This window comes from Sciurus carolinensis, chromosome 5 (assembly GCF_902686445.1).
Source record: "Sciurus carolinensis chromosome 5, mSciCar1.2, whole genome shotgun sequence".
Classification (NCBI taxonomy): domain Eukaryota; kingdom Metazoa; phylum Chordata; class Mammalia; order Rodentia; family Sciuridae; genus Sciurus; species Sciurus carolinensis.
Window position 1 is genome coordinate 69,707,381 of NC_062217.1, and position 13,633 is coordinate 69,721,013.

Below are 13,633 nucleotides of genomic sequence, written 5' to 3' on the forward strand. Positions count from 1 at the left end.
AATATGGTTTTGCTGGTGATGAACAATAAAAAATGTAAAAATTAGAAGGTGAAGTCTTTCAGTAATATCTTGGCCCAAAGATAACCTCTTAAGTTTTACATACCTTTCAGGCTTTTTAATGCACATATAAAGTAAATATTTTAAAAACACAAATGGAAATCATATTAATATATTGACTGATAACATTATAATCATGGATAGATTTCTGATCAAAATATGTAAATCTATACTTTATTCATCATAAAATGCTTTATAGTATTCTCTTAAGATGTTTAATAATATATGAACCAATCTCCTCTGATGGATATTTAGAATTTTTCTACTTTATGTTCTTAAAACACTATATATACATATAATTGTACAGAAATATCCTAAAGTAATACTACATATTTTTATTTTGTGGATCTAGGGATTCAACCTAGGACTTTGCATATGCTAGGCAGTCATCTTACCATTGAGCTACATCCCCAGCCCTAATTGTACATTTGAAAGATTATGTCTTAAATCAAACTTATATAAATGAAGTTGCTTGTTGGAGGGTGTGGATGCTTAATCCTCAAGCATGGTTGTACAAATGTCTTCTAATAATGGTGTATGAGAATGCCTTTTTCCCCATATTCTTCCATTACTGGGTATTATTATCTGTGTATTATTATTCAATCTTTTGTCAGGCTGGTAGAGATAAATTAATTCTTTTACTGCAAAGCTTTTCTTTTCTTTATTTTATTTTATTTTACTTTATTCTTTTGGTACCAGAGATTGAACCTAAGGTGCTTTACCACTGAGTCACATCCCCAGCCCTTTTTAAATTTTTGATTTAGAGACAGGATCTTGCTAAGTTGCTTAGGTCCTTGTTATGTTGCTGAGGCTGGCTTTGAACTTGCAGTCCTGCCTCAGCCTCCTAAGTAGCTAGGATTACAGGTGTGCACCACTGTATTAGCCCCTTTCTTCTTTTAAAATAAATTTCATCATTTGTATTTTTTCTTTATAGAGTCCTTCTTAATGTGTTGTTTCTCATGTGAACATTATTGACCTTTTTTGAAATAGTATGAAGTATTCAGAACAGAAGAGGAGGAAAAAATAAAATCTCAGGGACAGGATGTTACATCATCAGTATATTTCATGAAGCAAACAATCAGCAATGCCTGTGGAACAATTGGACTGATCCATGCTATTGCAAACAATAAAGACAAGATGCACTTTGGTAAATACTCTCTCATTACTGCTGTTTTTCTCCTTTAAGATATGTTAATTTCACTGAGCAGTAGAGGGTGCTCTAATTCTATTTTTTCAAACTGTAGAATAAAGCATTTTCCTTCTTTCTTTTGTAATGGGAATTTATAATAGTGTTAGAAGAAATATCAATCCTTCCCATTCCTTTATTTTATTGATTGAGGCTTAGCAAATGAACTTATGACTTAAACCCTATCATTTATCCCAAGATTCTTATATTCCTAACTTAGCAGGGAAAGAATTTTACCTGAATAATAGCAAGTTTCTATTATCTTTATTTACCAGTCTCTTTGTAATATTAGACATTTTCAATTTTACCTTTTTTGATATTCTCAGAATCTGGATCAACCTTGAAAAAATTCCTGGAAGAGTCAGTATCCATGAGCCCTGAAGAACGAGCCAGATACCTCGAGAACTATGACGTCGGTACCTTCTTTCTGTTTTGATCTCATATATGGGCAGAGTTTTGTGGGATTATAGATTCTGTTGGGGGATTTGTCTTGAAACCAATTATGAGAAATTATTAATTTTATCATATCAGTTAAAGAAGTCTTTTTGTACATTTCAGGTAACTGAAATATTCATAAATGTTGTTAAATTGCCACTTCTGTGTCTAGACTTCAGTAAGCAAATACATGGAGTCTGCAAATTAATAAAACATTTTAAGATTGAATATTCCGTACCTTTTCCTGATTATCATAAATACATGCTTGGCAATATCCTATGTGTCTTTCACTGAGAATTTGGAACATGAAAGGAAAAAACTAGGTCCATTATAGCCAGGCCATATAATCTAGTTTAAACAATTGTATCATTTTATAGATAGCACCCTTGGAGTCAGTCCCCAGTAACAAAATAAAAAAATAAAAATAAATGAATAACATGAAAGTTACCAGTAATCCCATCAATGAAAGATAGCTACCATTAATATTTTGTATAGGGACCATATATGTATATATACAATATTTTTTTTTTAAAAACTTTGATCGCACTGTAATACTGTTCTGTAACTTCCATTTTTAACTTATCACAAATGTACTACATACCAGTAAATATATATTTGGCATTATCATTTAATGGCTGCATAGCTTTCCATTATATAGCATTTTTATAACCAGTTAAAAAAGCTGGTACTGACATCATAGTTCTCGAGTTCTTTTTCACTATCTAAAAAAATACTATAAGTTACATCATTATAGCTAAATCTTTGCAGATATCCTTAATTATATATAATAATGTACACTTATATGTAAATATATAAATACCTGGAAGAGAAATTGCTGGATCAACCAGTTTGCATATTTTTAAGGCTTTGATACTTGTTGCCAAATTGCCATTCATAGAGATTGTACTTTCACTTGCAGTTTACTATTGTACCCATTTCTCTGCATCTTTGTTAATTGTAGGTATTATAAGAGCATTTTTTTAAGGATCTGGGAACCAAATTCTCTGGCTTCTGATAAATGCATGCTTTTTGCTCCACATTTCTAAATGGCCAACTGAAAATGCATTTTTAAGCATGTACAGCCAGAGCTGCACAGGAGCATGGACCTTGGTGAAGCAGATAATCTTCAGTTTCCATCTATGAGATGCTCACTTTATTCTCATCTTAAGTGAATAAAGTGTTAAGTGTTCCAACAAATAACTTCAATGACTCCTGCTTATGCCGAGGAAATTATAGAGAATCATACATTCCATTTCCTAAGCCTTCAGAGATCTGTGGGTAAAAAGTACAGTAGTTCATTTGATTCCTCAGTTATCATTCTGAATTATCTAGTACTAAATTTAGGAAATTTACTACCTAAATTTCCTCCAATTTGTTGTTTCTTTATAAGACTTTAGATGTTAAAATTTAGCTTTGTTGTTTTTTTACAAGACTTTCAGTGTTAACCTTTGGCTTTGTTGTTTTCGTTTAAAAAATTGGATACAGTCATTTGTTTCTATAAATACCTTGTATTCTTATTACAGGCTATTCGAGTTACTCATGAGACCAGTGCCCACGAAGGTCAGACTGAGGTATTTCACATTTAAAAAAAATTTTCTTGCTGTGTGTAAATTTAATCACAGTGTTATTGTACAACATGTAGTTTTTAAAAGTTACTTGATTTTTTTTCCTTGGAGAAAATTTGCTTATGCAAAAACAGTCATATAGTAGCTACACAAGAAATGTTTTGACAAGCTGTTAACATGATACTTCGATATCTGTCTTCTCAGTTCATCTAAGCATTTAGACAGAATATAGAATGTGCTCTTTGCTTTGGCTGACAGATGATCTGCTTCTTATCAGATTCCTTTGACATCTAAATATTTTTTAAAAATACCTGTGCAGTTAGACAGGCTGTATGATATTCAACAGTCTCTGTCATGTTCGCTCCTATTGCAGACCCATATCCTTCCTTTTCTTTGCTCACTGAATCTGTTCTGGGGCACTGAGATGGTACTCACCGTCTATACACTGTTAGCTAGCTCTGCTGAGTTTTTCCTTCCTTTTTCTTCTTTCTTTCCTTTCCTTCAACTCGTACTCCACCACTCTTGAGGGAAGTTTGTTAGAAAATATTTTAGTCAAAATGAATAGAATTTAATTAAAGCCCCTTGGTGTGTTTGTAGCATACTTAAGTTTTAACACCAGAGAATTTTAGATTTTTTCTTCTTTCTTATTCCATGTGTGACTTGAGACCATACTTTTTTGTGTCTACAGGATGGCACTGCCTTTATGCTTTAAAAATACTTGAAAAATCACCTAATTTAAGAATATTGATTTTAAACATACTGTTTTCAAAACAAAATTTTTAAGAAGATAGTTTGATAATATGATCTAACTACAATTATTCTTAGATCAACCTGGGTAACTCTTCATGCTAAAACTGCTTAGAAAATGAACCATTAATTCTCCCTACAGTTACAGTGTACCTTCTTGGTTGCTCTTAGCTGCTTTCATAGGTGTGGATTATTGTTTTTAACTAATCTTATAAAGGCACACACACATAAGTAACAGGTTGAAAATTAATGAAATGATTTTTTAAAATATTTTATTGTCAGTGGACCTTTATTTTATTTATTTATATATGGTGCTGAGGATCGAACCCAGGGCTTCACAAACATGCCAGACAAGCACCCTACCACTGGGCCACAATCCCAGCCCAGAATGCTTTGTTTTTTTGTATTGCTTTTTATAATACTATGCATGTTTGGGTTGCAAATTTAGTGTTAAAATTAGCAAGGAAGAGGATCAATAGGAGAGTATTGTAAGATATGAAAACAACTACTTGTAATAAATTAAATGCTTTAATACATGCTTACCTCAAAAATATTTATATTTGTAATACCTTCTTCTGCCTTTTTAGAGCTTCATCTATATTATGGGTTTACCTTTTTTTGCATGATGGTCACATTTCTTTCTAGACTTAAATTTCATTCTTTACCATCTTGGATATCTGTTAGACATCATCTGAATGACCCACTAATATTTTAGAATGCACTTGTTCTTATTTGAGCATGAACTTTTTCATCCCATTACTTTTCCTGTTAAAGTAGTTCTACCACATCTTTTTCCCACTATAACTAATCAAATACAGATGTGCTTAACTTCTTATTTGGAGGGTCAATTCCTTATGCATATTCTTGGTCTTTATTCTAATTCTTATTTTTTCAAGTACAGTTCTACTATATTATCTTTACTAAAATATAACCTGAATCAATATTTTAATGCATATTATTGCCCTAAAATGTATTAGGTTAAAAAAAAGTGTTTGAAAATGATTCCTACAACTTACACCAATTTCCACCTCCTTAGCCTAGCTTCATTCAAGATTTCCTAATCCTAGTCATTTTGGCTTTTTAACAGTTTATCTCTGTAAATATTTCTCTGTGGCAAATTACTACTGTTACTTCTATTCCTTACTGCTGGCATTTTCCTCATTCTGAAAATATTCTTTCCCTCAATCTCTGTCTCTCCATCTTTTACTTGTCTTTCAAAAATAGACTTAAATATAACCTACTGCATGAAGCATTCCCTGCTTATCAGACCCGAGTGTATTCTATCCTTTCTATGAGTTCCTATGTGACTTTTCCAATTCTTTTAATTTTAGCTATTTATTTTCATATTCTTTTCATTTATTTAAGATTTATATATTAAGCCATGCATGGTGGCATATGCCTTTAATCTAAATAGCACAGGAGGCTGAGGCAGGACGTTCACAATTTGAGGCCAGCCCCAGCGACTTGGTGAGACCCTGTACCAAAATAAGAAATATAAAGGACTGGGGATATAGGTCAGTTTTAGAGCATCCCTGGCTTCAATCCCCTGTATCTATATCTATATCTATCTATCTATCTCTCTCTCTCTCTCTCTATATATATATATAATTTTTTCCCTCCATATTTTAAGATTTAATTGTATCTTAAAATTGATGTCATAGTTTACTCGGTGTTATTACCATCTCAGTGGTACATAAAGTGATGCCTCTTAAAATGGATAATACCTTAGTTTGATGAAATGTCGTTTCATATCTCTCCTACTCTGACTCTTAGTCCTAGGATTAGTGTCTGATTCATTTGCACATGCTCCAAATTATCCAACACCATTCCTTGCACATAGGCATTAGTATGTATTTAATTACCAGGATTAGATCAGAACTATATTTGGTGGTATAAGAACCACTCAAAAAGGGCAAATCTTGGTTTTCTGTAGTACCCTGAGTAAATAGCATGTCTATTAGCCATTGTTTTCCATTCAGTAGGGCACAGTTAACATTTTATTAACAGTTCAGTTATTTGTTGTGTGAGACTGTTTTGTATGTTCCACAGTAGACTATGGTGGCCTCTAGGAACTGTGCTAGTGACTTCAAGTCACTGGAAAAAAACCCACACCATATATTTTCAAGTCCATTTATCCATCACCTCAAGCCTCCATACCAGGAGGTATTGTTTGTGGGCTTGAGAGTCTCTGATTATTACCTCCATTGCTCTACATTCCAGCATACTGGTTTTTGTCAGTTCCTACAAAACAACTAGGTTGGGCTTTGATTATGGCTCAGTGGAAGAGCATTTGTGTAGCACATGTGAGGCACTGGTTTCTATCCTCAACACCACATAAAAATAAATAAATAAAGGTATTGTGTCTATCTACAACTAAAAAAAACCACTTACTTACGTTTTTCTAACTGTATTGGTTTGCTTGGACTCCCTTAACAAAATAACACTAGGTGACCTAAACAACAGAAATTTGTTTTCCTCCATAATTCTAGGTGCTGAAAGTCCAAGGTCAAGATGCTAGCAAGATTGGCTTCTAAATGAGGTGTATTTTCCTGACTTGTGAGCAGATACCTTCTCAATGCATCCTCATGGCCTTTTCCCTTTGTGTATGGGGGTCAGAGAAAGAGACAGATAGACATATAGACAGGGACTCTGGAGTCTTCATCTGCTTATAAGAACTCTAGTCCTATTGGATTAGAGTCCCATCCATCTGACTTAACCCAAATACAGTCACATTGGTGATTAGGGCATTAACACATGAATTTTGGGGAGACACAGTTCAGCCTATTATACTATCTTTATGCTTTTTCACAACTCAATAGCCTACTGGGTATATTTCTCCTCTTTATAGAATTGGTGCCTTCTCATCTTTCAGGTCTCATAAGTTATTTTTCAAGGAAGTCACTTTTCAACATCACTGTTAATAGATCTGCTTCTCTTATTTTCTATAAGATCCCATTTATTTTCTTCCTGGCCCTTTATAATAATCTATATAATAAACTTTTTCTTCCTTTTTTTTATTCTGCTCACTTACTAGAATAAAATTCCATGAGGATGTGGACTTTGTCTATCATGTTTACTTTCTGCCTCCAGGACAATAATGAATGTATATAGGTTTCAATAGGAAATTTCATGGCAAGAGCACGAGATATAAGTTTTTATACTAACTTCACCACTTATTAGTTTAGGCAAGATAGTTTCTTCAGTGTGAAATAGAGAAAATACGCCCTACCTTATGAAATTACTGTGAAGATTAGTGAGTTAATCATATAAATTGTTTAGAACAGTGCCTGGGATTTAATGGATGTTCAATAAATATCAGATGCTAATTTTATTTTACTAGGCATTGAGAAAAATAAATTTGAATGACAGGCAAGAATGAAGGCAGACAAGAAAAGCTTGGATTTTATAGGCAACATAAAGCCACCAGAGATAATAGGTTTAGTTTTCAGCATATTAAGTTTAAGGTTAGTTTATAGGATCATCTGTGTAAGAGTCTAAAACTCAGGAGACATATATGTAGTCTTTTGTGTTTGTGTTTGGGTAGTAGTTAGATCCTTGAGAACACTATAGAAGAATAATAGTGGTAAAGCAACAGTATATTCCTGGGTCTTACAGGCCTACAGGAGTGGATAAAACGAGAGGAGCCAATGATAATATAGTGTAATAGTAAAAGTATAACTAGTCCTTGGTACTTTGTCAGAACGTTTACATGGAAGGAGGCAGGAGCCTCATTGCATGCTGAGATTTGTAGACGAAATAAGAAATCAGTAAGTTGAGCCACCAAAATATAATAATCTTTTCAGAAAATCAATCATGAGATGCTGCCATAGAGTAACTACCGTATGTTTTTCCCAGTCACACCATCCCACCATGATTGTCTGGCAGACATTAGTAATCCAGAAATTTGGACAGAAGTCCCACCTCACTTATCTTTTACTTAAAGGTATTGCTTTTATCTTTCAGTAAGCTTGGGAAGATTTAAAAAAAAAAAAAAAAAAAAAAAGGATATGAGGAAATTCAATTTATCAGTGGAAGAGAAACTTTTTTTCCTTTGATTTTTACTTGCCACAACCACCATTTTGGACCCTATTCTAGATAGTGAGAATCAAGAGTATTATTGGATTTGCTTCTCTTTAATAATGCTAGGGAGATGGTTGAGATTATGTGCCATTTAATTGCTATAACAGCTTCATGAGGTATAGGTATTTCTATTATCCTCCTTTTACAGATGAAGCAGTTGAGGCACAGAAAAGTTTAATGACTAGCTCAAGGCTACATGCATGCTGGGTATAGAAACAGAATTTGAGTTCAGGCACTCTTACTGTAGACTCCAGTTTCTGTCCCTCTTAGTTCCTATTTCCTACCTTCAAACAAACTTTTGATAAAAGTTTGACAAGCTGATTCTATGGTGCTTTATAGTAGCTTTAGGTGATCTTTATATGCCATCTTGGGACAGGAAACAATAGTAAATTGATAGCTTTTTAGTTGCTCTAAATTTCATCTCTTTAGTGGTTTCATGATTTGAATTACAACTGCTTTATTAGAAAATTGATAATATATAAGCTTTCCATCAATTATGATGTCAATCTACATGTATGTTTTGGTACTCTGTGGCCCTGCACTCTATACAATTGAATGTCTTAATGGAAAGATAATTACTGATTTTAAAATTACTGTAATTGTGTATATGCATACTCAGTTAAGCAATTTACAAGTGAAAATATATAATCATTCCAACTAAGTCCTTTCAGAGTGACTGTAGACTAATAGGTTGACAGGAAGTTCCAAGTTGACATGATTTGGGCTTCTCAATTATCTAACAGATTAAAAGATCTTTTGTATTCAGAGAAGATTCTGATAATAGAAGGGTTTTTAAGCTGGGTGTGATGGTGTATACCTGTAATCCTAGGGGTTTAGGAACCTGATGCAGGAGGATCACAGGTTTGAAGCCAGCCTCAGCAACTTAGCAAGACTGTAAGCAACTTAGTGAGACCCTCTCTCAAACTGAAATATAAAAAGAACTGGGGATGTGGCTCAGTGGTTAAGTGCCCTGAGTTCAATCCCTGGTACCAAAATAAACACCCAGAAAAACGAAGTGTTTTTTAAGTTGTGAATAAATGTCCGTGATTCAGTAATGGAAAAAAAATCTGCAAGTCAAGTAAGACAGGAAAGAAAAATCCCAAAGTATATTTTATTTGCCTTTGGATTCACTTTCACTTCATTGTTGCTTATCTAAAAAGTAATTATTCTAAGTGCTGGACTTGGTGGTACCTGCCCATAATCTCAGTGTCTTGGGAGGCTGAAGCAAGAGAATTGTGAGTTCAAAGCCAGCCTCTCAAAATAAAAAATAAAAAGGACTGGGGATGTATCTCAGTGTAGCACCCCTGGGTTCAATCCATGGTTCCAGACAAATAATAGGAAAAAATTTAAAAGTAATTATTATGAAGTTTGTGATTTATTCTGTTAATCTAGCCAGCCCAGAGATGAGTAGAAATCTGATGATTTATTGTCTAACTTTTTACAAAAAAAATAAGATTTTTGTCTGTATAGAACCCTCCATTTAAATTTATAGTAATAATTATTATTTTAAAAAGTCAACAGAAAGAACTATTCTTTATTTTTTTAGATGAACATGCAGTATTAGGTAGTATATAAAAATAATTTTAGCATTTAATTGTAGTATTCAATTCCAATCTTTTTACAGAATATTTTAAATACTTGAAAGCAAGCAATTTTTCTTAACATTTTATCATGATCCTATTCTTGTTTCTTTAAAATCTTTTCATAAACAATTTTTGTGACTGTATATGTTCATGTGAGTGAATCATAATTTGCTTTTATTTCCTTAACTTTTTATTTTATTTTATTTTTAGACTGCATTTTGATTCATTGTACACAAATGGGATACAACTTTTCTGTGGTTGTATATGATGTAGATTCACACCATTCGTGTAATCATACATGTACATAGGGTAATGATGTCTGCCTCATTGCACCATCTTTCATACCCCAGTCCCCTCCCCCTTCTCATTTCCCTCTGCGTAATCCAAAGTTCCTCCATTCTTCTTTTACCCCACCCCCCATTATGTATAATCATCCACTGATCAGAGAAAACATTCAGCCTTTGGTTTTTTGGGATTAGATGATTTCACTTAGCATATTCTCCAGCTCCATCCATTTACCTGCAAATGCCATAATTTTATTCTTCTTTATGACTGAATAATATTCCATTGTGTATTTCCATAACTTTCGATGTTTAGGTTATTTTCAGTTTTTCAACTTAAAAATATAACTTCATATATCTTTGTTAATTCAAGTATGCATTCCAGGTTCTTTCTTTAAGATCTTCTAGGTGAAATTACTGGGTCGAAGAGATAAGCATTTTTAAGTTTTTTGTTACAAAATGTGAAATTATCTTTTTTTAACTTGATCAATTAAACAACCTATTTGAGCACCTGCTATGCCAGGCACTGTGCTAGGTGCTGAACATACATAGTTTATGTCTTCAAAGATCGTTATTCCAGTGGAGATGACAACTACATAAATCGCCTTTGCCAGTGTTGAATTCTGTTTTTAATTTTTGCTTGTTTGATAGATAGAAATGTTTGCGTGCTTAATGACACCAAATATCTTTAGTAAAAATTTATGAGATGAATCAAAAGCATGAATAAAATTGTATTTAATTTACAGTGGAATATGCGATCTATTTTAGTGTTGTTGACTTATAAAAGAAGGCTTGTTTGGTCACTGGGTAAGCAATGGTTAACTTCTGACTTCAGAAATAAAATCATAATCATGTAAACTTAAAGATACCGCATATGCATTTGTCCCTCAGAATCCTTTTAGGGGTGGGGGCTGGTTCAGGAACCTAGATGGATACTAAATTTCTTTTTTATAATGTTTATTTAACTTTTACTCAGGTTATTCATTTTATACAAGTCCTTTGTGTAAAATGGCTTAGTATTTGCATAAACCCCATGACAAGAAAAAAATAAGTCTATATATGTTCAGTTGAGATGTAATTTTTTTGAAGAATATTTTTGATCTTCAGTTGTTTGAATCCACAGATATGGAATCCATGGAAACAGGATAACTGTGTGTGTGTGTTAATTTCAGAAAAGTCCTGTTAGGGTTTGTTGACTTTGGGTCCATCCAGTGTACACTGTCAGTAGGGAAAAATGGAGTTTCATCTTTATTGACTGTGTAAATAGTTTGCATGGCTTCAGCTTAGTCAGAAGTATAGTTTTAGTTACTTTATTTGGCATTAAAAAAAGAGATAGCAGAAATTGTTCCAATAAGCCAAAAAAGATTTGCACACCCATAAATTTAAAGACTCACATAGTTATATCCCTTTTTTAGGGATTTATTTTCTACTTTCACTTTGAAAGACTCAGGCAATTAGGAAGAGCTTAATTCTTATAAAATACAAAATTTAAGTTCCTGATTTTTGTGGGAGAGTCAAATGGGTACAGTAAATGGAACTCTGATGTTTAAGCTATGTAAGTCCAGTTTTGTAAAGAAGTTTGAAAATAACTTTCTGGCCATTTTTTTTTTTTTTTTAAGTTTTCCTTTACTGTCTAAACTCTGTTTTCTAACAAGACTTAAGGTAAAAGTTTTGGAAACTTCATTTTGTTTCATTTTTAAAATAAATGCTCTAGAATTCCTGTTCTAGCTCCTTACACTTTGACTTACATTTCTCTTCTTCTTTTGTTGTTACTATTTCTTTGCATCTCATTCCCTCAACAGAAGTCTTGCCCTTCTTCTGTTTTATTCCCTCTTCTTTCCTCTACTTCTCTTTCTTTTTTTCCCATTCTCAGTTTTAGAAATGGTGATATGAAACTGTTATTTTAAAAGAAAATTCTAAGACTAAACTTACAAGTTTACTCCACCATATCTGACTAGATGTTATTCTTCTATTTAAAAATGCCTTAAGTGATAGAAATAGAATTAAGATTATGTTTGGGGATGATGAGTTTTTTTCTGTTAATTTTGTTTTAAACCAAAACTTTCCATAATAGAGAGTAATGTTAGAATTTGAGATTTTTGCATTTGTAATAAATGAAAACACATTTTGGGGTCGCTCTCAAATTGTAAAGAAAATTATTTCTGGGAAATAATTTGGAAAACTTAACAATAATAAACTTGAATTTGATGTAACATGTAGAGGTATAGGTCATCATATTAATAGAGACTTCTAACATGGGGAATTGTAAACTGAAGTGAGAAAATACAGTTGTTAAATAGCGAAAAAGGTCTTTCAAGAATATCTTAAAATCTGTGGGCATCTTGATTTATTAGGTAAGTGAAATGAAGAGATTTGCTATTATCCAGTTTTTCCATAGAATATTTAGTGGCATTTTGTGTACTTTGATATCCAACTCATGTTTGTGCCAAATGAACATGGAAGAGTTTGCATCTTTTGTATGAATTTGGTTTCACTTTTCTGTTGTAAACATAAACTTTGAATTTACTCTAATTCAGTATATTATACTGAAATTGAATAAAAAGCTACAGAAATCCATTTAGAATTAATTTATAATTTTGATTTTAAATTTTTTAAAAGTTTTATAGATATGTACATATTCTCATGCATGTGCATGTAACTCTCCTTACACATTTGAGCATGCATATTTATAGTATTTTTGTAGCATTTGGCAACCCTAGGGACATTGTCAAATGTTTTCCTTTCCATGTTTTATTTTTCAGACTAAGTGATATTTCTGAAGTCTGAAAGGACACCATATTCAGGAAATAAGTATTAAATGTAATTGTCATGATCAAGTGCAAATTTTGTCAATAGTCAATAAAAGTAGTCACAATTTCTAATGATTATGTAAAAAGAAACAAATTCTTCTTAAAAAAAAAAGGAATTGGATTTTATTCCTTCAGTATTTTCGTTTCTACCTTGTGAAGGTAGTGCACATTGTTCTTTACTAGAGATCCACAAATACTGAAGATACTCAACTTAGAAGGTGACTGGAGTTGCTGGAAAGAATGGGCGTCACTTCTGAGTGCTACAGTGTCAGGGGGCTTTGGCTGCTCTGATGCATCATTTATGGGAATACTATGGAAATTTCTGATATACTTAACAGATTCCAAGTATTTTTCTTAATTCTTACTGCTTTTGCAAGTATGCGTGGCATCTTGTTAATAATGAATGCATGTGTTAGGCCATGTTCTATATATGCCCTATTCTTATCCTCTCACCCACAAGATAGTTTTTACCCCATGTTACAAATGAGAAAACTAAACTAAAGTTACTAACATGGCCAAGTTCACATAGCCAGCAAGTACTTCATTTCTTCTAAGGCAACAAAATGTATTGGTAAATCAAAATTGCTAAAACAAAAACTAAGAAAGTGAAGTTTATAAAACTTAAAATGACCCACCTAACAATTTAATACAAATAGGTAGTGAATTACAAATAGAGTATTACTGAATATGCTGTTCTTTCTTGCCCTTTCTAATTCATTTCTTAGTCAATATAGAAGAATTTTTCCATACATAACACAAAAAGTCTTACCTATGAAGCAAACATTCATTTGGTAGTTACATATATTTTTGAAAAAAGTAATTATTTTTAACTGTCTACCAGCTGATTATCTTTCATGCTCAGGAAATTACATTTCTTTTTTTTTTTTCC

General features: G+C 32.5%; 1 protein-coding gene across 3 annotated transcripts in view; it reads left to right on the forward strand.

The window, feature by feature from the left end:
- Uchl3 (ubiquitin C-terminal hydrolase L3) overlaps positions 1 to 13,633 on the forward strand; it is a 52,443-nt gene that overhangs the window by 15,322 nt on the left and 23,488 nt on the right. For 2 of the 3 annotated variants that reach the window (XM_047553742.1, XM_047553743.1), the window contains exons 4-6: positions 1,048 to 1,204; positions 1,570 to 1,655; positions 3,202 to 3,249. In XM_047553742.1, the coding sequence (XP_047409698.1) occupies positions 1,048 to 1,204; positions 1,570 to 1,655; positions 3,202 to 3,249 (291 nt within the window). Of the gene's footprint in view, positions 1 to 991; positions 1,205 to 1,569; positions 1,656 to 3,201; positions 3,250 to 13,633 lie in introns of all 3 variants that reach the window. The other variant, XM_047553744.1, reaches the window with a different exon arrangement.